The sequence below is a fragment of the Furipterus horrens genome, unplaced genomic scaffold, assembly GCF_987537825.1.
Source record: "Furipterus horrens unplaced genomic scaffold, mFurHor1.1.pri manual_scaffold_4, whole genome shotgun sequence".
Classification (NCBI taxonomy): domain Eukaryota; kingdom Metazoa; phylum Chordata; class Mammalia; order Chiroptera; family Furipteridae; genus Furipterus; species Furipterus horrens.
The window spans coordinates 85,338,681-85,366,552 of NW_028327174.1; the positions used below are offsets into that span (position 1 = coordinate 85,338,681).

General features: G+C 40.4%; 1 protein-coding gene across 1 annotated transcript in view; it reads left to right on the forward strand.

The window, feature by feature from the left end:
- Nucleotides 1-13,989: 13,989 nt before the first annotated feature.
- EEF1AKMT1 (EEF1A lysine methyltransferase 1) overlaps nucleotides 13,990-27,872 on the forward strand; it is a 29,609-nt gene continuing 15,726 nt past the window's right edge. The window contains exons 1-2 of the mRNA XM_090273688.1: nucleotides 13,990-14,244; nucleotides 19,157-19,319. Coding sequence (XP_090129814.1) covers nucleotides 19,176-19,319 — 144 coding nt within the window. The 5' untranslated portion in view covers nucleotides 13,990-14,244; nucleotides 19,157-19,175. The remainder of the gene's footprint in view (nucleotides 14,245-19,156; nucleotides 19,320-27,872) is intronic.

The following is a 27,872-nucleotide window of genomic DNA, read 5'->3' on the forward strand; positions in this document are numbered from 1 at the left end:
CTGGGACATGCAACTGATTGACTAGGTCCACTGGCTTTGACAAAACTGTAATCAAGTTTTTTAAAACAAAGAAATAGGAAAGAGTTGCCTTGGAAAGTAAAAAGGCAACTGTTACCTAGATGGAAATGTGCTAAATTTGCCCAGATGCTGTTAATACTGTAGTGTCATTAGATGGCTTTTAATAAAAACAAAATGTACTTCAGAGTGGACCAAATAAGCCTTCAGATATCACCAGAATGTGATTAGTGATAAACAGGGAAAAAATAGGCAACACTTTTTTTAGGTAATGGGGACACCACTTAACTGCCGCAGGTAGACTCTAGGTGTTTGTGTGTGTGTTTTCCTGATTGGTATTTGTTTAGATTGGGTTTTTAAAAATTTTGTCCAGATTTTCTTTAGCTATGCTATTGGGCTTTTCATTTTCATTTTGTTTTGTTTTAATGCTCTCAGCCCAGTGGGAGTTAAGAACACTGGCTTAAATTTAGTAAATTGATTTTTAGTATTAAAACTGATTGTTAAGTTGGCCAAAGAGTTTTAAAAAACAAAATGTTATTTGTGCCCCTCCCTTTTTATACATGTTAAAGGGATACTGTCAAGTATTTGATTTTTTTTTTAAAGGATTTTGTGTTATATGAAACTTATGTTCATATTATAGTAACATTTAACCTCTAGTTTTTAGTTCATTCTTTCTTTGATTTTATTCTCCTGGGCCCATTTGTTTCCTGAGGCACAATCTCTGTGGACTTCGTACTTTTACATTTGGTATCCATGTAACAGTACCTGTCATTATACTATTGTAGCTCTGTCACAAGGATTGCGTTTTTTATGGTTCCTCTGGATTCGTGGCTGTCTGGGCAGCTAAACGACTTGACAGTACTTTACAGTGTCCTTTTCACTGTTAATTGGGTCTTTCTTGCTATCTTTTAATTTGTTGGAAGACAATAATAGTATGTTAACATCACTGCATTGAGTTTTCTTCTGGTATAAAGTGTGACATTTTATGTAAAAAAAGACTTTGCAATCTTTATCAAACCAATTTTAAGAACTTAATCTTATTTCATTGTAAGCCATGTATCTAATTATATTACATTATTCTGTTTAGATGATACAATTTTCACAATTTTCATTTCAAAACCCAGCATCTGCATAATCCTTAGTAATACTCTCCTTACTATCTTTGATTGAACTTTCTCTTTTACAAAAAATGTTGAGTCTGTATTTGTAATGTTACCGTATTTCTCATTTCTGTTAATACTTGTATGAACCCCTCAAGTATTGAAGGAAACTAGCTGTTGATTTCAAGTCTGACTGTCCTAGAAAACTGTCAATTGAACCTTTAAAACACTCTTTTTGTCTGTTATAATTTTACTTGTTTCAGTTTGCCACCTCTGTCATTAGAGGTGATTGTCATTAGACCTTACTAAGTTAGCTGACTGATGGATAATTATCATTACTGGTTCCTGAATAAAATATTAACTGTTAAGTCAGAAGGAACCTCAAACTTCTTAGGTTTTTTTTTTTTTTTTTTTCTAGAGAATAAGAAATTGATTTGGATATGAGTTTTTAACAAAACTTTCTATAAAATCTACAAAACAACAGCTAATTTGAGGAGATGATAATGTTTTAAATTATTTTAAAATATTGAGTGTATATCCTCTGACTTGGTAAATAACTGTGTTCTGAAAACACTGCATTTCAGACTTGTTTAAAAATTGGTTTTCTAAAATTTAAAAATGTCCAAAGTAGGTATATTGCCAAGCTTAAATTGATATGAAGTGCCATGGTTGAAGCTGAACTTTAAACATTTTAATTTAGATGTAACTTGTGAAGTATTTTTGGTCAGTTATAATGGAAACACATGACATATTTAGCCAAAGAATATATTTGGTTCAGGTAAAGGTACAAGCTTAATAATGGGCACCCACTCTGCCCTAGAGGACTGGAGGAGTGATCTGTTTAGGACCTCTAGCTCCCTAAGTCTGTGAAGGCTGAGCTACTCTTAAGTTGGTGGTGGTGATGGAAGGAGTGGCTTGCACATTAGTGTCCTTAGGTTCATATGCACACCTGCTTTGTTGTTACCCCTTGGGGTTTGCTGCTCCATCTGTTCCCACGCCTTCCCAGCAGTGGAGAGGTTTTCTCCTTTTCAGTCTGTATTTTTAGGCCTCAGCTATTGGGAACTGTCAGGTGTGTACTAATAGCTTACATTCTTAGCCTGAAATTAAATACTGCACCTGCACTATGCACCTAATAGGAATGTGACCTCAAGTGTGTTCTGAGCTTAGGCTTTCTGGTGTGGTGTCATCCATCACATAAAATTATGACAGATTGCAAATATTGGTGTGGCTGCCATTTCAGCACATGTAAAAATTTTTAAAATTTATAAATATTAAAATTTTAAACTTACACTAAGACTTCGGTTTCTGGGAGAGACCCAGGGACAAGTATACTGTTTTAACCATTTACCTCTATTAACATTACTAATGAAGGTATAATGTTGCATTTAATTTTTCAAAAGATGCTACAATACAATTTTAGGAAATAAATCAAGGCTATGTATTGAGCCAGTTAAAAGCTGAATATCAAATTGATAAAATTTTATTTGTATTTTTAAATCCATAAATGGGAGTTAATATGTGTCTTTTAACTAAATATTTTTATTACATTTTTGTTTTGACTGTGTGTGATTTGTTCATGGGTATTTAGCTATCTTAATGCTGATTAAAATGGTACTAGTTTGTTTACCATCATAGGATGATTGACACTGCAGACATTATACAATTACAAATAAAGTTTTTAAAATCCTGACATAACCTGTATAGATAAAATAAAGATTTGCATTACCTTCTGGGAGAACACCCAGTTCTAACAGAATAGCCAGGATTTAGAAAGGAAAAGTTTTGTTTATATTCTGTAATATTTAGTATATTTATTTTTGTGTCAGCTTATAGACTTAGAAACATATTCAGAGTTATTAAATAATTGGATTTGGAACATAGTTGTAGTAAATAATTATAATGGTTTGGGTCATTCTTTTTCACCTTTCAGGGAAAGTGAAAAATTACCATTCTGCTGTGTCAGGCAGACTTTCATTCTTTACCTAATCTTAAATCTTGTAAACATATGCAGTGAAAAGGTAATTTTTTTTTATGTTAGAAAATGAGTTTTTAAAATACATTGATTTTAAACTTGCTTTTGCTTTGAATATACATTAATTTATAACGTTATTTCTTAGGTTCTTTTGAGATTTGGTTCTGCTCCAAGAGTGGCTAAAGAAAATTTAGGTTTAAGAGGACGAAGCAGAGTTGTATTGAGTTTTCATTTTCCCTTTCTAATTATTAAGGGCAGGACCTGGGATACAGTATAATCATCTGTTACTTGAGAGAGCCATAGATGATTTTAAAGGTCCCAAATACAAAAATCTGGTATTGTTTAAATATAGTTTATAGATTATGTTGTTCCAGTAGTCCCAATTTTTTTCCCTTTGCTCCCCTCTGCCCAGTAACCCCCTTTCAGCAATCCCACTCCCCTTAGTTCATATCCATGGGTCGTGCATATAAGTTCTTTGGCTTCACCCTTTTCTATATATATATATTTTAATATGCTTTATTGATTATGCTGTTACAGTTGTCCCAATTTCTTTTCCCTTTGTTCCCTTCCACCTAGTGACCCCCTCCCTCCAGTTGTCCACTCCCCCTTAGTCCATGCCCATTGGCTGTACATATGGTTCTTCTCAACATCTTCCTGTCTACTCCACTCCCTTGTACTATGCTTTGTAATTCCTGTACCATCTCCCATCCCTTCCCCCATTCCCCTCCCCACTGACCTCCCTCCATAATGTTCCCCATACCTATAATTCTTTTCCCACTCTTATTGCCTACCTAGTTTGCCTTTGTTTCGATTCCCTAAGCTTCTGTTGTTGGTTATTGTGATACAATTTGCATTTTAATGTTCATAGTTTTGATCCTCTTTCTTCTAAACAAGTTCCTTTAACATCTCATATAACAGTGGTTTGGATCTAATGAACTCCTTCAGTTTTACTTTGTCCTGGAAGCACTTTCTCTGCCCTTTTATTCTGAATGACAACTTCGCTGGATAAAGTAATCGTGGTTGTAGGTTTTTGCTTTTCATTCCTCTGAATATTTGCCAGTCCCTTCTTGCCTGCAGAGTTTCTTTTGAGAAACCAGCTGAGAGTCTTATTGGGACTCCTTTGTATGCAGTTCTCTTCTCTCTTGCTGCTTTTAAGATTCTCTATATTCTTAATTTTTGACATTTTGATTATAATATGTCTTGGTGTGGTTCTCTCTGGGTCCAGTTCTTTTGGAACGCTCTGCTTCCTGGACCTGTAAGTCTATTTCCTTCCCCAAGTTAGGAAAGTTCTGCTTCATTATTTTTCCACATAATTTTTCAATTTCTAGTTCTTCTTCACCTTCTGGCAGCCCTATGATTCGGATGTTGGCCCGCTTATAGCTGTACCATAGGTTTCTGAGCTGCTCATTTTCCTCACTTTTCATTTCCTCTTTCTGCACTGCTTGACTGTTCTTTCCGTATGTTCCAATTCATTGATTTGATCCCTGGTTTTCTTTCCCTCACCGCTAGTTGCGTATGTGTTTTTGTTCATTTCAGCAGCACTAGCCTTCATTCCTTCCCTGTTTTGTTTAAGATCTGCTGTTAGGTCTGAAAGCATTCTTATAACCAAAGCTCTGAACTCTGCCTCAGAAAGATTTCCTATCTGCTGCTTCTTTAGATTAAATATTTGCTGTCTGGTCAGCTGCGTTACAGGGATCTCTATCATGATCTATGCCATCCTGACAGTTTTGTGTTTACCTTTGATTCTTGGGCGGGGCTGTCACGCTTCCTATGCTATAGGGGGCGGAGCCCTGTGCACTCGTCACAACAGGGCGGCCCTTCTCAACACGCTGTGGCGTTTTCTGTGGGGGTAGGGTTGGGGGGTCCAGGATGGATTCCTGCCACTCTCTGAGAGGCTGGGATCCTCCTCCTCCGTCCCCGCCTCCTCCTCCATCCCCACCCCCTCTGGGCCTCACAGTCCAAGACAATGGGAGTCTGCCTTCCTCGGCATTGGAATAACAAGCTGATGGGCCTGGTCTGCAGCTGGGGGTGCTCCCCAGGTGCTTCTCGCCTCCCCTTAAATACGGGTATCTGCTTACTGCTGTCCTGCCACCATTGCTGCTGTTGCCGCTGCCAGAACAGCCTGACCTCTCCGCTCCAACTTCGCCCCTCCTATTTGGACGAGCACTACTTCTTTATAACTTCATACATTGGACTTTCCATTTATTTTATGGAACTTCTGGTTATTTCTTGTTTTGCGGTAGTTGTTTTCCTTCTTAGTTTTGGAGGGAGACAGAGCATGTCAGTCTAGGTCTCCATCTTGGCTGGAAGTCTCCTGTGTGTGTTTGCCTCTATCTTAGGGAGAGCTATCGCTCCTGTTAGGTTTAAGGGGCGGAGCCTTAGGGATTCGTCAGTACAGGCCAAACTGTTTGACTACATTGTGGCCCTGTATGTGGTGGAAGGGTCTGAGAAGGAACAATGCCACTTGCCGAGCACTCGCCCCTTTTCCAGGCACTTCTCGCACTTTCATATGGGACTGGTGCCTCTCTAGCTGCTTCCCTGGCTGACGTTCCCAGAGTGGATGGTTCTGCAGACGTTCTAGGACTGTGGGGGCCCTTTAAACAAGTGGGCTCTGCTAAGAGACTGGTGGGTTCTGCCTCCGCCCCAACTGCCACTGGTTTGCACAGTCAAATGCAATGAGGCTTGATTTTCCACAGTGCAGGGACTGTGAGCTGCTAGGTCCGGTGAGGAGCCGGGAACAATCCCCAGGTGTCTCTCCTGGCTTTTTAAAACATGTAACTGTGCTTTCCATTGGCCTGCTGCTGCTGCCGCTGCTGCTGCTGCCACCACACCGCATCCTCTTGCCTCGGCTCTGCCCCCTCTACCTGTCTGGATATTTTTCCTTTATAACTTTGTTTCCTGGACTTCCATGCAGTTTGATTTTCTGGAACTTCTGATTGTTTCTAGTTTTGAGGTAGTTGTATTCTTTCTTAGTTGTAGAGGGAGATACAGCGTGTCTGTCTAGGTCTCCATCTTGACCAGAAGTCCTCCTATATTATTCTTAACTTTCCCCTATTTTGTACCAACCAATTATGCTTCTTAATCCCTGCACCATTTCCCCATTTCTCCCCCCTTCCCCCTCCTAGCTGATAACCCTCAAAATGATGCCCCCACCTATAATTCTGTTCCTATTCTGTTTTGCTTAGTTGGATTTTGTTCATGTTTTTTAGATTTAGTTGTTGATAGTTGTGAGTTCTCATTTAAATATTCATAATTTTTATCTCTTAAGTCCCTTTGACACTTCATATAATAATGGCTTGGTGATGAACTCTTTTAGCTTTACCTTATCTGGGAAGCACTTTATCTGCCCCTCCATTCTAAGTGATAGCTTTGCTGGGTAGAGTAATCTTGGTTGTAGGTCCTTGCTTTTCATCACCTTGAATACTTCTTGCCAGCTCCTTCTTGCCTGCAAAGTTTCTTTTGAGAAATCACCTAATAGTCTTATAGGCACCCCTTTGTAGGTAACTCTCTGCTTTTCTCTTGTTGATTTTAAGATTCTCTGTTTATCTTGAACCTTTGGCATCTTAATTATGATGTCTCTTGGTGTGGTCCTCTTTGGGTCTAGCTTGTTTGGGACTCTCTGTGGTTCCTGGACTCGTATGTCTATATCCTTCGCCAAATTTGGGGAGTTTTCTTTCATTATTTTTTCACACAAGTTTTCAATTGTTTGCTCTTCCTCTTCTTCTGGCACCCATATGGTTCAGATGTTGGCACATTTAAAGTGCTCCAGAGGTTCCTAAGCCTCTCGTTTTTTTCAGTTCTTGTTTCCTCATTCTGTACTGGTTGACTTATTTTTCTTCCTTATGTTCCAAATCATTAATTTCAACCCCGGTGTTCTTCCTTTCACCATTGGTTTTGTGTGGATTTTCCTTCGTTTCATTTTGCATAGCCTTCACTCTTTCCCTTATGCGTTTGCTGTACTTAAGCATATCTGTCAAGCCTGTGAGCATCTTTTATCACCAGTGTTTTGAACTCTTGAGTCTGTTAGTTTGACTATCTCCTTGCTACTTATTTCTCCCACTGGAACCTCAATCTGTTCCCCCTTTTCTGTCTCCTCATCTTGACAGGCTCTTGTGTGTGTTTGCCTCTTCAGTCTTAGGTAGAGCTGTCGCACTTTTTACGTTGTAAGTGTTACAGAGTAAAAGAGGGTTCTTTCACATGGCTCCTTGGTGTAAAACCCAACAACTAGTGTTGAGGAAAACAGGTCTTTATTTACAATATTCCAACTTGGGGAGGGCAGAGAGAGCACTTCAGCTCAGAGCCCTGTTCTCCCACAGGACCCAGAACTTCCCTTGCTCCTGAAAAGACTAGAAGCCAAAAACATGTCCAGAAGTTCCCCATCCCTTATCTGTCAGCTGTCTCCTTCAGGATCTAGGGTACGATGTCATCAGCCTCTGTATAACAGTCCAGGAAAACATGTGCCATGTTGCACTGGATCACACATGGTTCTCCCTTTCAAAGCAGCATGGAGTTCTCCTTTCCTTTCAAAGCTGCATGGTGTTCTCTCTTTTCAAAACCACATAGAGATCTAGCAAAAAATGTCTGCCGCCTATATTTTAAATCCCTTACTGCGTCCTGTAACCATTCACAGAAGCTTGCGCAGGCTCTATGTGCTCTTTATGCACCATTCCGTGGTCACAACACCTCCCATCTTGGGGCCTTGGAAGAACCAAAGCCATTTGCATAACTGAGACACTAAGCTACTAGCCATAGTCATGCAAAGGCATCTTAAAAGCCTTTTCCCCATCCCCCAACTTGCAGGATCTGGGGATTTTTAGAGGTCCCCACTCTTAACATAAGGGGCAGAGCCTTAGGTATTCATCAATACAGGGAAACCCATTACACCACATTGTGGCACTGTATGTGGGGGAGGGGTCTGAGAGGGAACAATGCCACTTGCTCAGCACTCACCCCTTTTCCAGGCACTTCTCCCACTTCCGTATGGGACTGGTGCCTCTCTAGCTGTTGTCCTGGCCATCATTCCCAGAGTGGTTGGGTCTGCAGATGTTCTCAGACTTTGGGGGGCCCTTTAAACAAGCAGACTCTGCTGAGAGACCGGTAGTTTCTTCCTCTCCCCTCCCCCACCCCCCATCCCTGGTTTGGACAGTGAGAAGCAATGAGGCTATTTTCCTTGGCGCTGGGACCATGAGCTGGGCTGGTGCTGTGAACGCTCCCCAGGTGTCCCTCCTGACTTTAAAATGTGTGACTGAGCTTTCCACTGACCTGCTGCTGCCGCAACTGCTGCTGCCACCACACCGCGTCCCTCCGCCCCTCCTACCTGTCTGGATGAGTATTTCTTCTTTATACCTTTGTTTGTTGGACTTCCATGCAGCTTGATTTTCTGGAAATTTGCTTGTCTCTAGTTTTGAGGTAGTCGTGTTCCTTCTTAGTTGTGGAGGGAGACACAGCACGTCTGTCTACGCCGATTTAAAAAAATGGTATTGTTTTTTAAAAGACATATTTAGCCCTGGCTGGTATGGCTCAGTGGATTGAGTGCCAGCCTGCAAACCAAAGGGTTGTCAGTTCAGTTCCCAGTCAGGGCACATGCCTGGGTTGTGGGCCAGGTCTCCGGTTAGGGGCGTGTGAGAGGCAACCACATGTTGATGTTTCTCTCCCTCCCTTCCTGTCTCTTAAAAATAAATAATATCTTTAAAAATAAAAGACATCTTTAAAATAATCATGCTCCCTAAAATACAGTTGGTTTATATTGACTGGTTTACAAATGATTTCTTGGTAGGTTGATTAGGTTTGAATTGTTTTGTTTGATTTCTAACCATGGGATTCCAGATTGGGTCAGTGTGCCTTCTTTGTAATCTCAAATGGTAGTTCTATTTTACTGTCTTTTAAAACTAAGGGGAAGTAAAGGGCATACTTGGTGAAATTTATGTGAAAATCTTTCTGGGAGATTCCATACAATACTAATGGCAGCATATCCTCTAAATTCTAGCACATAAATCAATACTCTACTGAACTCTTTCTGTGTAAATAATTCACCCAAAGAAAAAAATTAAAGCACACTGATGGATAAAATACAATAGATACTCAATAAATTTTATTATATTTAATGATTCTAAGAACACATTTTGTTATATTAGGTGTGTCCTCACATAAAGTTTAATATTCTTAAATACTGTGGTAACATCACATCAATAAAATGGGACCATATAGCTCCTACCACAGCCACCATGGTGGTATGGTGATAGAATTCACTATGTTATTTATCTTCTATTTAAACTAGAAAGTTGATCTATTTAAGTCAGGGTTTTAAGTTTCTGCTTAATTTGCTCATTCTATTCTTGCAACAACAAAAAATCCTAACAGTGATTTCCAGAGGGAGTTTCATGTATCACTAATTCTTTTTAATAAGTAAACAAGTTTATTTCCTGTGTGAAGTAAAGGGCTTTGCTACACTCCAGAAGATCTCAATCAGATTTCCTCAGCTTATTTAATAGCCTCTTCTCAAAGCACCGATGGAACTAGAATTCATGAGCACCCTTTGCAACATGGTTATGTTAATTTGAGTAATTTGGTGGTGAAACACGTAAAGAATGGAAGAAAAACATCTAAGTATGTGTTCTTCTAATTATAGATAATTAGTGTCAGAGCAACCTTGCACTGAGAAATCATCCAGAGACCGCTGTGGGAGCAGGCAATGGGTTTATTGAGGGAAAGGGAGGAAGGGAATGGAGTGGAGAGGCAAATTCCTGACGGATTTGAGGGCCCATAGGAGCAAGGGGAGTGGGGAGCAAGGGAAAGGGGACTGCCGGTCTTCTACCTGGGCCCGTAGGAGTCCCACCTGGACATCTTCAGGTTCCCTTTTTAAACTTGCCAATCAGAAATTTCAAGGAGGGTGAGTTTGTTTATTAACACAGTAGGTCATTTGCATCTCATTGCTTTCCCCCCACCAGGTTAGTTAACATATCCTGCGGGTCCCTGGGCTAGGTCTATTAACATATCCTTTGTGAACCCCGACCAGGGCCAGGTTGATGAGCAAAGTCCAGGTGTGCATTCTAGCTGCCTCCATGTTCTTACAATTGGTACTTATGTATATAAAAGTAAAATTGAGTCTAGCTTATCTTTATTTTAAGAGATCTTGTAAATAGACATGCTGCGTCTCCCTCCACAACTAAGAAAGAATACAGCTACGTCAAAATTAGAGACAACCAGAGGTTCCAGAAAATTGAGCTGCATGGAAGTCCAACAAACAAAGATATAAAGAAGAAATACTCATCCAGACAGTTAGAAGGGGCGGAGAGAATGTGGTGTGGTGGTGGCAGCAGCAGGTTGCCGGAAACCACAGTCAAACATTTTAAAAAGTTGAGAGGGATACCTGGGGAGCACTTCCAGCACCAGGCCAGACTGTACAGCTCATGGTCCCATCACTGGGGAAATCAAACCTCATTGCTTCTGACTGTGCAAACCAGTGGGAGTTGGGGTGGAGGAGGAAACTGGGGGTCTCTCAGCAAGAGTCCTTTTTTGTAGGGCCCCTACAGTCCTAGAATATCTGCAAACCCACCCACTTTGGGAACGACGGCCAGGGCAACATCTAGAGAGGCATCAGTCCCATACAGAAGTGGGGAAAGTGCTTGGAAAAGGGGTGAGTGCTGAGCAAGCGGCATTGTTCCCTCTCGGACCCCTCCCCCACATACAGCGCCACAATGTGGTGAAACGGGTCACCTGTACTGATGAATACCTAAGGCTCTTCCCCTTACAACATAATAGGTATCACAGCTCTACCTAAGACACAGAGGCAAACAAACACAGGAGCCTGTCAAGGTGAGGAGACAGAGAAGTATGGTCCAAAAGAGGGAATGGAGCAAGGTTCCAGTGGGAGAACTAAGTGACGAGGAGATAGCCAACCTAACAAATGAGGTGATGGCCAACCTAGTAGATGCAGAGTTCAAAACACTGGTGATAAAGATGCTCATAGGCTTGACAGATATGCTTAAGTACGGTAAACACATAAGAAAGTGAAGGCTATGCTAAATGAAATGAAGGAAAATTACACAAAACCAATGGTAAAAGGAAGGACATCGGGGTTCAGATCAATGATTTGGAACATAAGGAAGGAAAAAACAGCTAGTACAAACTGAAGAAACAGGAATTGAAAAAAATTAGGAGAGGCTTGGGAACCTCTGGGACAACTTTATCCGTGCCAACATCTGAATCATAAGGGTGCAAGAAGAAAAGGAAGAGCAAGAAATTGAAAGCTTGTGTGAAAAAAATAATGAAGGGAAACTTCCTAAACTTGTCGAAGGAAATAGACATACAGTCCAGGAAGCACAGAGAGTCCCAAACAAGCTAGACCAAAGAGGATCACACCAAGGCATAATGAAAATGACAAAGGTTCAAGATAGAAAATCTTAAAAGCAGCAAGAGAAAAGCAGAGTTACCTATAAAGGGATGCCTATAAGACTCTCAACTGATTTCTCAAAAGGAACTTTGCAGGCAAGATGGGACTGGCAAGAATTATTCAATGTGATGAAAAGCAAGGACCTACAACCAAGACTACTCTATCCAGCAAAGCTATCATTTAGAATGGAAGGGCAGATAAAGTGCTTCCTAGACAAGGTAAAGTTAAAGGAGTTCATCACCACCAAGCCATTATTATATGAAATGTTAAAGTGGCTTATTTAAGAAAAAGATCAACACTAGGAACATTAAAATGACAACAAGCTCACAAATATCAACAACTGAATATATTTTAAAAAAAAATTAAGCAAACAACCAGAACAGGAATAGAATCATAAGTATGGGGATCGTTTTGAGGGTTATCAGCTGGGAGTGGGAAGGGGGAGAAATGAGAAAATGGTACAGGAACTAAGAAGCATAATTTGTTGGTACAAAATAGACAGGAAAGTTAAGAATAATATAGGAAAGGGTGAAGCTAAAGAACTTATATGCACGACCCATGGACATGAAATAAGGAAGATGGGATTGCTGGAGGGAAGGCAGGTACTGGGCAGAGGGGAGCAAAGGGAAAAGAAATTGGGACAACTGTAATAACATAATCAATAAAATATACTTAAAAAGAGAGACAGATCTTGCCAACCCTGGCCAGGTGGCTCAGTTGGATCAAGCACTCTCCCCATACTTCAAGGTTGTAGATTCATCCCTGCTTAGGGCATGTAGAGGGGGCAACCAATTAATGAATATCAAAGAGTGGAACAAACACATCAATGACTTTCTCTTAAAAATCAAGTAAAAAAAAAAGATCTTTTCCAAAGTGATCTCCATTTCTTTTTTGGTTTTTTAAATCCTCACCTTAGGACATGTTTGATTGTTGATTGATTTTAGAGAAAAAGGAAGGGGGAGAGAGAGAAATACAGATTGTTTGCCTCCTGTATGTGCCCTGTCCAGGTGTTCTGGCCAGGATCCAACCCCCAACCTTTTGGTGCATCAGACAATGCTCCAACCATCTGAGCCACCCAGCCTGGGCTCTACATTTATTTTATGCACTGTTTCTGAAGAGTAGCAAGATGAACAAAAATCACTTTTGAAAACGCAATTGGAAAATTCCTGAATTAAAATATATTTGAAACCATCTTCTCAAGTCCGGTTTAACTTGTCAAGTAATTTTTTCTTCAAAGAGAATCAAATTGCCTTTGATATTTTAAATATTTCATGGTTTGTAAACACCATTGAATTACAATACAAATATTTTTCCAGGAAAGTTTTAACCGTGTATTACTGTGAGCAGGTTGTCTGAGCAATCAGCACTGTTCGTGGAGGTATAACTGAACTTTCTGATGTCTATGGTCACTTTAATGATAAAAATAACCATAACACACGTTATATGAAGGGAAGTATTGCATTTCACATGCTATGAAAGCAGTTGAAACTTTTAAAGTTTAAAAAGATGTTTCAAACCAGAAATTTGCTTTAACATGACTTTTAAATTACAGGCCAAGGCAGTCTCCTATAATTTTTACAGTTCTCTAAAAAATACACTCCTATAAAAGTTGGTTCCTGTTTCTTCATTAATGTTACTGATTCAAAGCCATCAAAATAAAAGTAATACATGGGTTTTTATAAACCAAGAAACAGTATAATAGAAATTATGGTACTCCTCAAGTTGTAAACCTGTGTTATGTACTATTATTTGGCAAATGAGTCATTTATTTATATCCTCAACTTATGCCAGAAAGGATTTAAGGCAATTCTTCAGAATATATAGAACTGCACGATATGGAAACTGGTAAAGAAAATGAAGGCGAGGAAGACAGGATTGCCTTCCAGATTGGAAAATAAGCGCATCGCTTATGATTTGGTAACTGCCAGGTTTACCAAGTGCTTTCTATGTGCCAGGTACTTTGCTAGAGGTTTTAATATATACTGAGGAATGCCCTCAACTTGGAAGGTTCTGGGATGTTCACGCAAGTGTCCCATGTTTGGAATTATTTTTATAGGGAAATGCACCTGACTAATAAGATTATTCGCCACATCAGGAGCTGGCCTCATTTCATCGTGAAGACAGCTACCTCTTCTGCTCAGTAAGCAGATGCCACCTTCTTTTGTGTCGGCTCCCGTGAAAATGCGAATAGCTGGACCTAGTAACCACGTAGAGTTGAGCAAAGAAATGTGATTATGGTGGAGGGTCTAAAAAGTTTTTCTAATCCTATGTACAGTATAAGGCCTCTCCTATTTTGATTTCTCTAAGACTGAGCAGACAGCTTGCGGCTCGGTTGGGTGTCCTGCAAAGAGCACATGCCTGGGTGCGGTTCTGGTCAGGGACATACTAGAGGCAGCCAATCGTTTCTCTCCCTCTCTCAGTACCGCCCCCCCTCCTCTAAAAATAAAGTCTTTTTATAGAAAAAGACTTAAGTAGACAGACCGAGGAATCCTTGATGTTTCTTGTATTTCTCTTGAAGGGGATCTAATTAGAACCTTAAATTTGAATTTGAATCAACTACCTTCTTCGGAGGGAACAGCGCCCCACGAGGCAGGGCCTACGCATTGCTAGCGCGGAGCGGGAACACCGATATGCGCAAGCGCGAGCATTCCGCAGCGGGCCGCCTCCACACCCCTGGCTCCCGGTAACTGCCCGCGCGTTGCGGTGAATGGACCCGTGTGGCTGTAGGGTCTGCAGTGCTCTCCGTTTCCCGAAACGTTTGTGAGGTAGGAACAGTCAGCTGTGTATGGACTTGGCCGGCGACCCGCGGAATTCTGTGCAGTGTCCGGGAATGCGGGGCTGGAAGCCCTCCGGTGCTGGAGTCGGAGATTAGACGGTCCCAGGAGGCGTCTGTCTGCGTGGCGACGTCGCGCATTGATGACGTAAAGACAGGCGGCTTCGCCTGTGATTGTCTGGGTTGTAGAGGGAAAGACTGGACACAACTTGTACCCAGTTTCTTAGATTTGAAAACAACAGCGTGAGTAGAGCTTTAGGAGGCGGGATAAGTCCCTCTACGAGGATGGGAAGTAAATGAGCGACCGCGGGCGCTTCCGACTGCGAGTCGGGGGAGGGTCTTCTCCATAGGTGACCGGGGATGTGGGGGGAATCTCGATTAATACTCTATTCGGCACCCACGCCTTCCCAGAATCACCTACAGAGAAGGGGATGGGAGTCACCTTAAATTTAATTCTTTTTACAGCTACGAAAGACAGTTTACTTAAATTGCTCTTTAGAATTAATTTTTTGCACTTAACGTCAACTGGTTTGTTTTTACCGTTTTTACGTTTTATTTCTAAATGACTTAATAACCGGTTTCAAGCTGCAATTTGAAAGCCCTTCTCTAGAGCTGCCACTGTAGAAAATGATTTTTAGTATTAATAAAAATTCAAGTATTTCTGTCTACATCAAGGATATACATGTAAGTGTGTGTCTGTAGGAATGTATATGGACACACACACACACTTTGTCCTTCATGTCTTCTGGGCAGGTCATGCAGCTTTAATCAAGAACAGCTCGTATACTTCAACTCTGCTATGAGACATTGAATTTTAACAGTTGCCCAATTCTTTTTCCAAATGAAAGGAACCTTCAATCCTGAAATATTCAAGAAAAATGAAACCTTGTAGTGGTTTGCAGTGTTTGCTGTGCTGTTTCAGTTTCTCTCAGTTCAGCATCACATAACAGTAATCCGTGGAACTGCCACTTGGAAAAGCCCTAGCTTAATAGGTCCTAGTGTACTTTGCTGGAAATTTATTCTTTTTTTCCAGTAAACTAAAATGACTCATTTCAGTCCTTCAGTACACTCAGGAGCCATCAAACTGGAAACCATTTCAGGCACTCTTTACTCAGAATCAAATCCACAGGTTTCTGCTGATATGTAATAGACACTTAAGAAATTTTTACATGTATTTCTTCCTAGGCCTATCCCTCACTCCCAGAAGAAACCACTATCTTTAATCTTGAGGTTTTTTTTATTCACTTGCTTTTATCTGTATGTTTCTGAACTTCGTGTAAGTCGACTTGGTTATGCTATATATATTTTGTAACTTTGTGACTTACATGTTCTTGAGATTCATTACAATATACTGGTTTGTCAGTAGTGGTACATACCAGGTTTTGTTTTTGTTTGTAGGATTTAAGTTGGGAAGTCTGGACTTTTTGATTTTGAAAAGAAGGAAAAGGTAGCATTAAGAGGCATTTCTCATTTTAAATGGCTACTCTGCATCTTCTGGACACTCCTCCTAGGCCTGGGGAATTCCTCCCCTAAGAGTCTTGCTTTTCCAGTTGCCCTTGGTTGCTGGGGCCTGAGGCCAAGGCTGTATCAGATGCACCCACATAGGCCTTAGAGTACGAAAGGGAAAAAGGGCAATGTGATGAAGATCTTGAATAGTTTTTGCTGACTTTCAACAATCACTTACTGTAAAGTTTAGACACAATGTTTTAAAAAGCAAACAGGATGCTGTTTTTGTACTGAGAATAACTTTTGATTTATAAATGTGTTTGGTTTCTGTGTTGACCACACCCAAGTAGAGGTTTGGCCTTTGATAGGTAACCTGTAAACATTTTCCCAAATGATAGGAAGGTCTGTTATTCATGGAGGGCTTTTAGGCCATACTAACCTCGGGGACAAGAGCTGGGAACTGCCCAACCTGGTGAGCAGTAATTCAGTCAATCATGGCAATGCTATGAAGCCTCACTACAAACTGGACCCTGACACTTACATATGGATGCCAAGAGGGTGGTGCCTCCCGAGGGGAATGGAAGCTTTCTGTTTGAAAGTTCTTGGACTTTGCCTCTTCCTTGGCTGACTCTACATTGTACCCTTTCCCTGTAATAACTGTGAGTGTAATTGCCCTTAGTGGATTCTGTGAGGCTTTCTAGCAAATTACCGAACGTGAAGGTAGTCTGGGGAGCCCCAGAACTAACAGTTGTTGTCGGAGGTATTGGGCAGACATGGCTGTCTTCACTGACTAGGAGGTACCCAAATAAGTAATTGCTTGGCCATCAGTTTCTACAAAAACACCTTATTTTTCTCCCTTTGTTTTACTTCTTCCCTTTCTTCTGTTGTCCCTTTTATTTTATTTTTTAAATTATATTTTATTGGTTATGCTATTACAGTTCTGATATTTCCCCTTTGCCACCTCCACCCAGCACCCCCCACTCCCTCAGGCAATCCCCCCACCATTGTTCATGTCCATGGGTCATGGGTAGGTTCTTTAGCTACTCCATTTCCTATACTGTACTTTACATCCCCATGGCTATTCTGTGACTATCTATTTCTACTTCTTTTTTAAAAATTTAATTTAAGTATATTTTATTATGTCGTTACAGTAATTTCAATTTTTTTTCCCCTTTGCTCCCCTCCACCCAGTAACCCACTTCTTTCCAGAAGTCCCACCCCCCCCTTAGTTCATGTCCATGGGTCGTGCATATAAGTTCTTTGGCTTCACCCTTTTCTATATTATTCTTAACTTCCCCCTGTCTATTTTGTACTAACCGGTAATGCTTCTTAATCTCTGCACCATATCCCCATTTCTTCCCTCCCCACTCCCAGCTGATAACCCTCCAAATGATCCCCATACCTATGATTCTGTTCCTATTCTGGTTTGCTTCATTGGATTTTGTTTTTATTTTTTAGATTCAGTTGTTGATACTTGTGGGTTTGTTGTCATTTTAGTGTTCATAGTTTTGATCTTCTTTTTCTTAAGTCCCTTTGACATTTCATATAATAATGGCTTGGTGATGATGAGCTCCTTTAGCTTTACCTTGTCTGGGAAGCACTTCGTCTGCCCTTCCATTCCAAATGATAGCTTTGCTGGATAGAGTAATCTTGATTGTAGATTCCTTTTCATCACATTGAATACTGCTTTCCAGTCCCTTCCTGCCTGCAGAGTGTCCTCTGAGAAATCAGCTGATAATCCTATAGGCCCCCCCCTGTAGGCAACTCTCTGCCTTTCTCTTGCTGCCCCCAGGACTCTCTCTTTATCTTTCATCTTTGGCATCTCAATCATGGTGCGTCCTGGTGTGGTCCCCTCTGGATCCAGCTCTCCTGGGACCCTCCATGCTTCCTGGACCTGTATGTCCATTTCCTTCCCAAAATTTGGGAAGTTTTCCTCATTTTTTTCAATTCTTGCTTCCTCATTCTACACTGGTTGACTGTTTTTTTCTTCCTTATATTCCAAATCATTGATTTGAACCCCGGTTTCCTTCCCTTCCCCATTGGTTTTGTGTGTATTTTCCTTTGTTTCACTTAGCATAACCTTCACTTCTTCCATTATTCGTATGCCATACTGAAGCATATCTGTCAAGCCTGTGAGCATCTTTATCACCAGTGTTTTGAATTCTTCATCTGTTAGATTATCTCCTCATCTGTGAGGTTGGCTATCTCCTCGTCGCTTAGTTCTCCCACTGAAACCTTGATCCGTTTCTCCTTTTGGGCCATACTTCTCTGTCTCCTTATTCTGACAGGCTCCTGTGTTTATTTGCCTCTGCGTCCCAGGTAGAGCTGTCGCTCGTGTTACGTTGTAAAGGGTGGAGCCTTAGATATTCGTAAGTACAGGGTGACCTGTTTCACCACGTTGTGGCGCTGTGTGTGTGGGAGGAGTCCGAAAGGGAGCAATGACGCTTGACCAGCACTCAGCCCTTTTCCAGGCACCTCTCCCACTTCTGCACCAGCCTGGCACCCCTCTAGCTGCTGCCCTGGCTGTCGTTCCAGAGTGGGTGGGTCTGTGGACTTTCTAGGACCGTGGGGGCCCTTTAAACAAGAGGACTCTGCTGAGACCGGCAGTTTCTGCCTCCACACCAACCCCCACTGGTTTGCACAGTCAGAAGCAATGAGGCTTGATTTTCCCCAGTGCTGGGACCATGTGCTGCAAGGTAAGGTGAGGAGCTGGGAACGCTCCCCAGGTGTCCCTCCTGACTTTAAAATGTGTGACTGCGCTTTCTACCGGCCTGCTGCTGCTGCAGCAGCTGCCACCACCACACCGAGTCCTCTCTGCCCTGGCTCCGCCCCTCCTACCTGTCTGGATGAGTATTTCTTCTTTATATCTTTGTTTGCTGGACTTCAATGCAGTTTGATTTTCTGGAACTTCTGGTTATTTCTAGTTTTGAGGTAGTTGTATTCCTTCTTAGTTGTGGAGGGAGACGCAGCATGTCTGTCTACGCCTCCATCTTGGCCGGAAGTCCCTTTTATTTTTTATAGGTCTTTCTGTGATCCTCTTTCTTATTTTAAAATCGGTCCTTTATTTATCCTATCAATAACACCAGGAGCCTTAGATCACCTAACCAGTGATGTTCAAGTATAAAACGTTCTCTGATTCAGAGAATCTACTGTGAACTAGTTGCACACGGCCGTTGGAGTACCAGAAGAAAGCAAAATGTCTTTAAATACTTATGATAAAAGTTTTGTTCTACAAGGTATAAAAATCTGAAAATCGCAATTGTAAAAACTAAATACTTTTAAAGGGAAACTCTGCATTTGTTTAACTGAAGTTGAATGGAAGATCCCTGTAGATGTTTGATCTCATTTAAATATGTTTCCATTTTTAAAAAAACTCACTTTCAGTTTGGATTTTTGCTGTGAGGTGAACATTTTTTAATTGTTATTTGATGGGAAGAAGCACTTTTACTTATCTGCAGGTCATAGACAATTTGTGAGATGAATGGCTTGGAAGATGATGATGTTCCCGAGCTTTCTTTCCATGCCTTAGCAGCTCTCCAGGAATTTTATGCTGAGCAGAAGCAGCACAGTGACCCAGGTGGGGATGACAAATACAGCACTGGGAGGATAGAAGAGAACTGGGTGAGTAAATGCATTCCATATCTACCAGGAAATATTGGTGTAGAATCTGCTCTGGACCTAGTCCAGTGTTTGTCTATATACTACTTGATAACAAAGTATGTCAACTGCTATTTGGGAGCTGATAATCTACTTGTGGAACTAGGACAGAAAGCAGTCCAGGAGTAGTTTAAGATGGTGTAAATGCAGGTTTTCCTGGTGCTGAACTCTCAGGCTGGTTGGCGATTAGCAGATGGGACTTTTCAGACAGGGGAATGGCATGTTGTTATGTCCAGCACAAAGCTGGGACTCCTTCCTGTACACAGCCTCACTCTGTTGGATTTTATGCAGACCAGCAATCCTGTGGCAAGGGCAAAGTATCATGGAGATAAATGGTGTAACTGAACTTAAACATGTAATGAAACATTAATGAAAGGGGCTTCAGACAATATTAATAGTTTCTGGTGCATAGTTTGTATTTTAATTGTATTTTATGGGTCCAAACAAAAATAGAAAGTAGAAGAGAAAAATAACGAGTTGAGGGACACTCGTAAGCTAAGCTGAGATGTAGAAATTTAAATTTTTTGAAGGACATAATTAAAAAATAGAAGAAGCTTGAATTTTCTATGACTCCCCTAGATAATAGATTTGTCTTTCTCCATCTGCTTTGTATGTTTGTTGGGTTTTTTATTTTTTTATAGTCTTTTACATTTAATAAAGTTTGGGTTTCTTACATAAATTTTTCCTATTTACCATCTGTTTGAAACTGACCGTGATAAAAATGTTTCTTTCCATTACTCTGAATGTTCCACCTATGCAAAGCCTTACTGTTTGCTTCTTTGTGTTTTTCTAGCTGGTGCTTCTGTTAGTGAGTAAAACATCAGAAACCTGAAGAGCTGCAGTATTCTTGAGTAGTCTATCTCTTTCACTTTACTTCTGCTTAATTTTTTGAATACTGTTCTCTCTTCTGGATTTATGATATGTCAGTAACACCACTGGTCCCTGGCACTGCAATTAGGGGGAGAAACGGGCCTATTGCATTGCAGAGGAATCCACTTTTTCCATTAAAATAAGACTTAATTTATATGTGTGAGTAGATAATTAAGAATCACTAGAAGTTTAAAAGGAAGTAATCAGCATGTATAGAAGGAGCAAGATGAAAAACAAACTTGATCCTGAGGGGAAAACAAATTATTCAGGAAACATTGCTCAGGTCAAGTGCCACAGAAAAGGGGTAAGGACTGGGCATCTTTGTGGTGTCCTTTAAGATATTCTCCAGTCCTCTATATTTGTACTTTTGTTAGTTGATAGTTGAATCTAGTAGCTAAATCAGATTCAGAGTTAGTATTTTTTGGGGAGCAGAACTCATACACAGTAGGGGTGTGTTGTTCCATCAGGAGAAAGGTTGATTGCTTGTCTCCTAAACAACCAGTGGTACAAAGTGCCTCCATTTCAAAATTAGTTTAGGGCCTTCTATTAATTTATTTGTTTTTTTTAATTGTGTTTTTCAATTGCAGTTTACGTTCAGTATTATTTTGTATTAGTTTGAGGTGTGCAGAATGGTGGTTAGATAATCATATACTTTCATAGTGGTCTTCCTGATATTTCCAGTACCCACCTGGCAGCATACATAGTTATTACATTATTGACTATATTCCCTGTGCAGTACTTTACATCTCTGTTACTATTTTGTAACTACCAACTTATATGTTTTAATACCTTCATCTTTTTCACCCAACTTCCTCCCTCTGAAAACCATCAGTCTCTTCTCTGTATCTATCAGTCTAATTTTTTTTTTTTTTTTGGCTATTTATATTGTGTTATATAGATTCCACATATAAGTGAAATCATATGATATTTGTCTTTTTTGTCTGACTTATGTCACTTAGCATAATACCTTCTAGATCTAACCAGGCTGTCCTAAATGGTAAGATTTCATTCTTTTTTATGGCTGAGTAATATTCTATTACATATATGTACTACAGCTTTTTTATCTACTTTTATCTACTTGGGTTGCTCCCATAGCTTGGCTATTGTAAATAACATTGCAGTGAACACAGGGATATGTGTATTGTTTTGAGTTAGTGTTTTGGGTTTCTTTGTATACATACCCAGAATTAGAATCACTAGGTCATAAGGCAAATTCCATTTTTAATGTTTTGAGGACCCTCCATACTGTTTTCCATGGTGGCTACACCAATCTGCATTCCCAGTCAACAGTGCACGAGGGTTCCCTTTTCTACACATCCTCACCAACACTTGTTGTTTGTTGATTTATTGATGACAGCCATTCTGACAGGTGTGAGGTGATATCCCATTGTGGTTTCAATTTGCATCTCTCTGATGATTAGTGACATTGAGCATCTTTTCACATGTCTATTGACCCTCTAGCTGTTCTCTTTGGAGAAGTGTCTATTCAGGTCCTCTGCTGGCTTTTTAATGAGATTGTTTTTTTTTTTTTTTTTTGATGTTGAGTTGTATGAGCTCTTTATAAATTTTGGATATTAACCCTTTATTGGATGTATCGTTGGCAGATATGGTCTCCCATTCAGTGGGTTGCCTTTTGATTTTGTTGATGGTTTCCTTTTCTGTGCAAAAACTTCTAGGTTGATGTAGTCCAATTTGTTTATTTTTTCTTTTGTTTCCCTTGCTCAAGCAGGTATATAAGAAAATATATAGCTAAGAGAAATGTCAGAGATTTTACTGCCGGTGCTTTTTCAAAACATTTTATTTATTTTTAGAGAGAAGGGGAGGGAGGAAGAAAGAGAGGGAAAGAAACATTGATATGTGTGAGAAACACCTATCAGTTGCCTCCTGCACATCCCCAGACGGGGACCTGGCCTACAACCCAGTCATGTGCCCTGACCTAGAATCAAACTGGCTATCTTTCAGTTTATGGAACGATGCTGAACCCATGGAGCCACACCAGTCAGGGCATGCCTATGTTTTCTTCTAGGACTTTTATGGTTTTGAGTCTTAGATTTAAGTCTTTAATCTATTTTGAGCTTACTTTTGTATATGATGTAAAAAGGTGTCTAGTTTTATTATTTTTTTTTGCATGAATCTGTCCAAGTTTTCCAACACCATTTATTGAATAGACTGTCTTTACCCCATTATATGTTCTTGCCTCCTTTGTTATATATTTATTGACCATATAAGTGTGGGTTTATTTCTGGGCTGTCTATTCTGTTCCATTGATCTATGTGCCTGTTATGATTACTATAGCCTTATAATATAGTATGATACCAGGTAGTGTAATTCCTCCAACTTTATTATTCTTTCTCAAGATTGCTGTGGCTCTTTGGGGTCCTCTATGGTTCTATAGAAATTTTTGAGTTATTTGTTCAAGTACTGTGAAAAATGCCATTGGTATTTTCATAGAAATTGCACAGAATATATAGAATGTTTTGGGTAGTATGGACATTTTAAAAAATATATTTTATTGATTATGCTGTTACAGTTGTCCCAATTTCTTGTCCCTCTGCGACCCTCCACCCAGTGACCCTCCCCTCCAGTTGTCCCACCCCCTTAGTCCATGCCCATTGGTTGTGCATATAGTTCTTTTCTTTTCTTTTTTTTTTAAATTTTTTTGGTTTTTCAATTACAGTTGTCCCATATAGTTCTTTTCAACATCTTCCTGTCTACTCCACTACCCCCTACTATGCTTCTTAATTCTAGCATCATCTCCCTCCCTTTCCCCCATTCCCCCTCCTCGCTGACCTCTCCCCAATATGTTCCCCATTCCTATAATTCTTTTTCCACTCTCGTTGCCTACTTAGTTTGCCTCTGTTTTGATTCCCTAGCTTCTGTTGTTGGTTGTTGTAATACAGTTTTCATTTTAATGTTCATAGTTTTGATCCTCCTTCTTCTAAACAAGTCCCTTTAACATCTCATATAACAGTGGTTTGGATCTAATGAACTCCTTCAGTTTTACTTTTTCCTGGAAGCACTTTCTCTGTCCTTCTATTCTGAATGACAATTTCGCTGGATAGAGTAATCATGGCTGTAGGTTTTTGCTTTTCATTCCTTTGAATATTTCTTGCCAGTCCCTTCTTGCCTGCAGAGTCTCCTTTGAGAAATCAGCTGATAGTCTAATTGGGACCCCTTTGTACATAATTCTCTTCTTCTCTCTTGCTGCTTTTAAGATTCTCTCTTTAATTTTTGACATTTTGATGATAATGTGTCTTGGTGTGGTTCTCTCTGGGTCCAGTTTATTTGGAAGTCTCTGTGCTCCCTGAAGCACAGAGACTTATAAGTCTATTTCCTTCCCCAAGTTAGGGAAGTTCTGCTTCATTATTTTTTCACATAACTTTTCAATTTCTAGTTCTTCTTCACCTTCTGGCAACCCTGTAATTCAGATATTTGCTCTCTTATAGTTGTCCCAGAGGTTTCTGAGCTTCTCCTCATTTTTCTCACTTTTTGTTTCCTCTCTCTGCACTGGTTGACTGTTTGTTCCTTCCCTATGTTTTGATTTGTTGATTTGATCCCTGGTTTTCCTTCCCTCACAACTTGTTTTGTATGTGTTTTCATTCATTTCAGCAGGACTATCCTTCATTCCTTCCTCATCTTAATTAAGTCCCGCTGTTATTTCTGTAAGCTGTCTTATAACTATAGCTCTAAACTGAGCCTCAGAAGGATTATCTATCTGTTTGTCCTTTAATTCGTGTATTTGCTTTCTGGTCAGCTGCATGATTGGGATCTCTATCATTAACCCCGCCATCCTGACAGGTTTGTTACCTTTCCTTCTTGAGCGGGGCTGTCACACCTCCTATGCTATAGGGGGCGGAGCTCTGTGCACTCATCACTACCAGGCGACCCTCACCACACTGTGGCACTTTTTGTGGGGGCGGGGGTCCAAGATGGATTCCTGCCGTTCACTCTCCGCCGAGCGACAGAGAGCCTCCTCCTCCGTCCCCATGCCCTCTTGGCCTCACAGTCCATGGCAATGGGGGTCTGCCTTCCCCAGTGTTGGAATTGCGAGCTGATGAGTCTCGACTGCAGCTGGGGGTGCTGCCCTGGCGCTTCTCACCTCCCCTTAAATACGGTTGTCTGTGCTTACCACTGTCCCGCTGCTCATTGCTGCAGCTGCCGCCGTTAGCAGTTTGATCTCTCCACCCCAGTTTCGCTCCCCTACCCGTCCAGACAAGCACCACTTGTTTATAACTTCTTATGTTGGACTTCCATGTAGCTTTATTTTCTGGAACTTCTGGTAATTTCTTTTGCAGTAGCTGTAGTCCTTCATAGTTGTGAAGTGAGACAGAGCGTGTCAGTCTAGGCCTCCATCTTGGCCTGAAGTCTGGACATTTTAATGATATTAATTTTTTCTATGCATAAGCATGGTGTATACCTCCACTGATTTGTGTCTTTAGTTTCTTTCTTCAGTGTCTTATGATTTTCTGAGTACAGGTCTTTTTTTTCTTTGGTTAAATTTATTCCAAGGTATTTTACTTTTTTGATGCAATTTTTAATGGGTTTGTTTTCTTCGCTTCCTTTTGTGATAGTCATTATTGGTATTTAAAAATGCAACCAAGCCCTGGCTGGTGTGGCTCAGTGGATTGAGTGTCAGCCAGTGAACCAAAAGGTTGCCTGTTCAATTCTCTGTCAGGATGAAACTGGAATGCCAGAGCCCATGCTTCCTGTCATCTACCAGATCCAATAAGCAGAGACAGAGAATGAATCTTTATGGGCGCTTTATTCAGATGGTTGGTGTTCTGAGAAGACATCGGGTTTGTACCCTAACAGACTGTCTTAAATCCCATTATAATAAACAGGCCCTTTTTATAAAGAGAAGAGTAGGTAAGGGGTTTGGAAGTCAAGGAAAAGGTTAATCAGATAAAAGCTTCAGCATTCTTTCATCTGTGTCCTGGGCGGTGGTCTCTGTGCCCTGGGCAGTGGTCCTTGTGTCCTGGGCTGTGGTCTTTGTGTCCTGGGTGGTGGTCACCTGGAGTACAAAGGCTCAGATACCGTCTTGATTGCTTGCAGTCCTCCTGAGGCACACAGGTGGAACTGCTTCTGGTTTCCTAGAATCAAGGTGGGTCATACCTCCAGTTCCTGAAACAATAGCTTTTTACATACACTGATTACTAAGCTTATTAGCTATTACCTGAAACTAAAATTTTCCAACATTTGAATCCCCCATCAAGGACACATGCCTGGGTTGTGGGCCAGATTTCCAGTTGAGGGCATGCAAAAGGCAACCGATTGAATTTTCTCTTACACATCAATGTTTCACTCCCTCTCTGAAATGCTCTGAACATATCAATTAAATCCATCTGATCTAGTTTGTCATTGAAAGCCAGTACTTCCATGTTGATTTTCTGTCTGAAAGGTTTATCCATTGATGTCAATGGGGTGTTAAAGTCCCCTACTATGACTGTATTCCTGTCTGTCTCTCCCTATATTGTCTATCAAGATTTGCTTTATGAATTTAGGTGCTCCTGTGTTGGGTGCATAAATGTTTACAAGGGTTATATTCTCTTATTGGACTGATCCCTTTATAATCACGTAATATCCTTCTTTGTCTCTTATTATAGTCTTTGTTTTAAAGTCTATTTTGTCTGATATAAGTATTGTACCCTAGCTTTTTGTTTGTTTCTATTTGCATGAAATATTTTTTCATCCCTTTGTCTTTTAATCTGAGGTGGATCTCTTGTAGACCCCATATAGAATGGTCTTGTTTTCTTATCCAGTCAGCTACTCTATGTCTTTTGATGGGAGCATTTAATCCATTTACATTTAAAGTGATTATTGAAAGGAATATATTTATTGCCACTTTATTATATATATTTATGTTCCTCTCTTCTTCGTCTTCCTTTGTCCACCTTCTTCTCCCTCCTCCTTCTTCCTCTTTCTTCTTCTTTCTTCAAGAAGTCCTTTTAACATTTCTCATAGTACTGTATTGGTGGTGATGAACTTCTTAGCTTTTTCCTGTCTGGAAAGCACTTTAGTTTCCTTCAGTTTTGAATGATATCCTTGATGGGTAGAGTAGTCTTAGTTGTAGGTCCTTGCTTTTCATCACCGAGTATTTATCGTTAATCCCTTCTGGCCTGAAGTGTTTCTGTTGAGAAATCAGCTGTCTACGGCAGCTCTTCCTGCTTGAAGATTCTGTCTCAACCTTTGCCATTTTAATTATGATGTGTCTTGGTGTGGGCCTCTTTGGCTTTATCTTGTTTGGGTCTCTGAACTTCCTGGACATGTGTGTCTTTTTCCTTCATCAAGTTAGGGAAGTTTTCAGTCATTATTTCTTCAAATAGGTTCTCAATCCCTTGTTCTATCTCTTCTCCTTTTGGTATCCTGTGATGCAGATGTTGTTGTACTTGATGTTGTCCCAAACATTCCTTAAACTTTCCTCATTTTTAAAAAAATTATTTTCTGTTTTTGCTCCTCTGATTGTGTTTTCTGCTACCTTGTCTTCCAAATCATTGATTTGATCTTAAGTTCCTTATGCATCCTTATAACCATTGTTTTGAACTGTGTATCTGGTAGTTTACTTGCCTTCAAACTTGCCCCCAAAATATATATCATTGCTCTCCTATGAGAATCTCTTGCCAATAGTTCCTACTTCCTTTATAAGGCCAAACCCCGGGTTACTTCATCATCGACATTCATTCACCAAAATCTTACTGAGCCACCCACTTGGGTGTGGCAGCCTAGTGGGAGAGGACTATGATCTATCTGCAGAATGAGGTAGAAAACAGTAATGGACCAACCCTCATGACACCACGCTTCTGGGCCACTAGCCCTGTGTTCTGTCATTTATTCACCATTCATGCAGGAAACATGGTCCAGGTTCTGTGCTAGGTGTTATTTTCCATTACAGTTGACATTCATTATTTTTTTCTACTTGGCAGAACTCTGTGCTATGACTTGAAGGTAGAAAGACAACCCCTTCCCCCTTTCCTAGCTTACAGGATTTTTCCTAAGATCATGAACCTTAAAATGAAAGTATGAAGTACATTAATGGAGGGCATTTTTCCTCTTCCTGACCAGACCCTTTCCCCTCTAGGAGCTTGCTGACTCAATGTCAAATGGAGAGAATTAGAACTTTTCCCATGAGTGTATTAGGACATAACATATGAAAAACGGACATGACCACAGGCCTAGAGGCTTCAAAGTCTGAGCTCTTAACAGCTGCTATTTCACCTGTCATGTGGTACATGACATACCAACAAATTGCTTGAAAAATGTCACAGCAAATATGCATCAGTTTTGTTTTTCATCTGTAAAATGAGAGAGTTGGATTAAATAACTTAAGGAATCTTATGATTCCTGTGAAATGTTTAGTTTAGTAAACATTTATTTTAATCAACAGCTACTTAGTATAGGCCAGGCATTGTGTTTGGTTCTAATGATCAGACTGCCTGCCTTCTATACAGCAGTTACAAACTAGGGTTTATCTTTTAACTCCTGTTACCACCTGCTGATAGCATTCAAAATTCAGCCCAAACCTTAAAGTTTGAAATTACTTAGGTATGTTTTCACCTCAGCAAGAAAACTGCTTATTTATGTTAAAGTTAGCCTTGTGCTAATTCCGCCCTCCAGTTTTTAACGCTGACTTTTGTGTATTGAATGATAGTA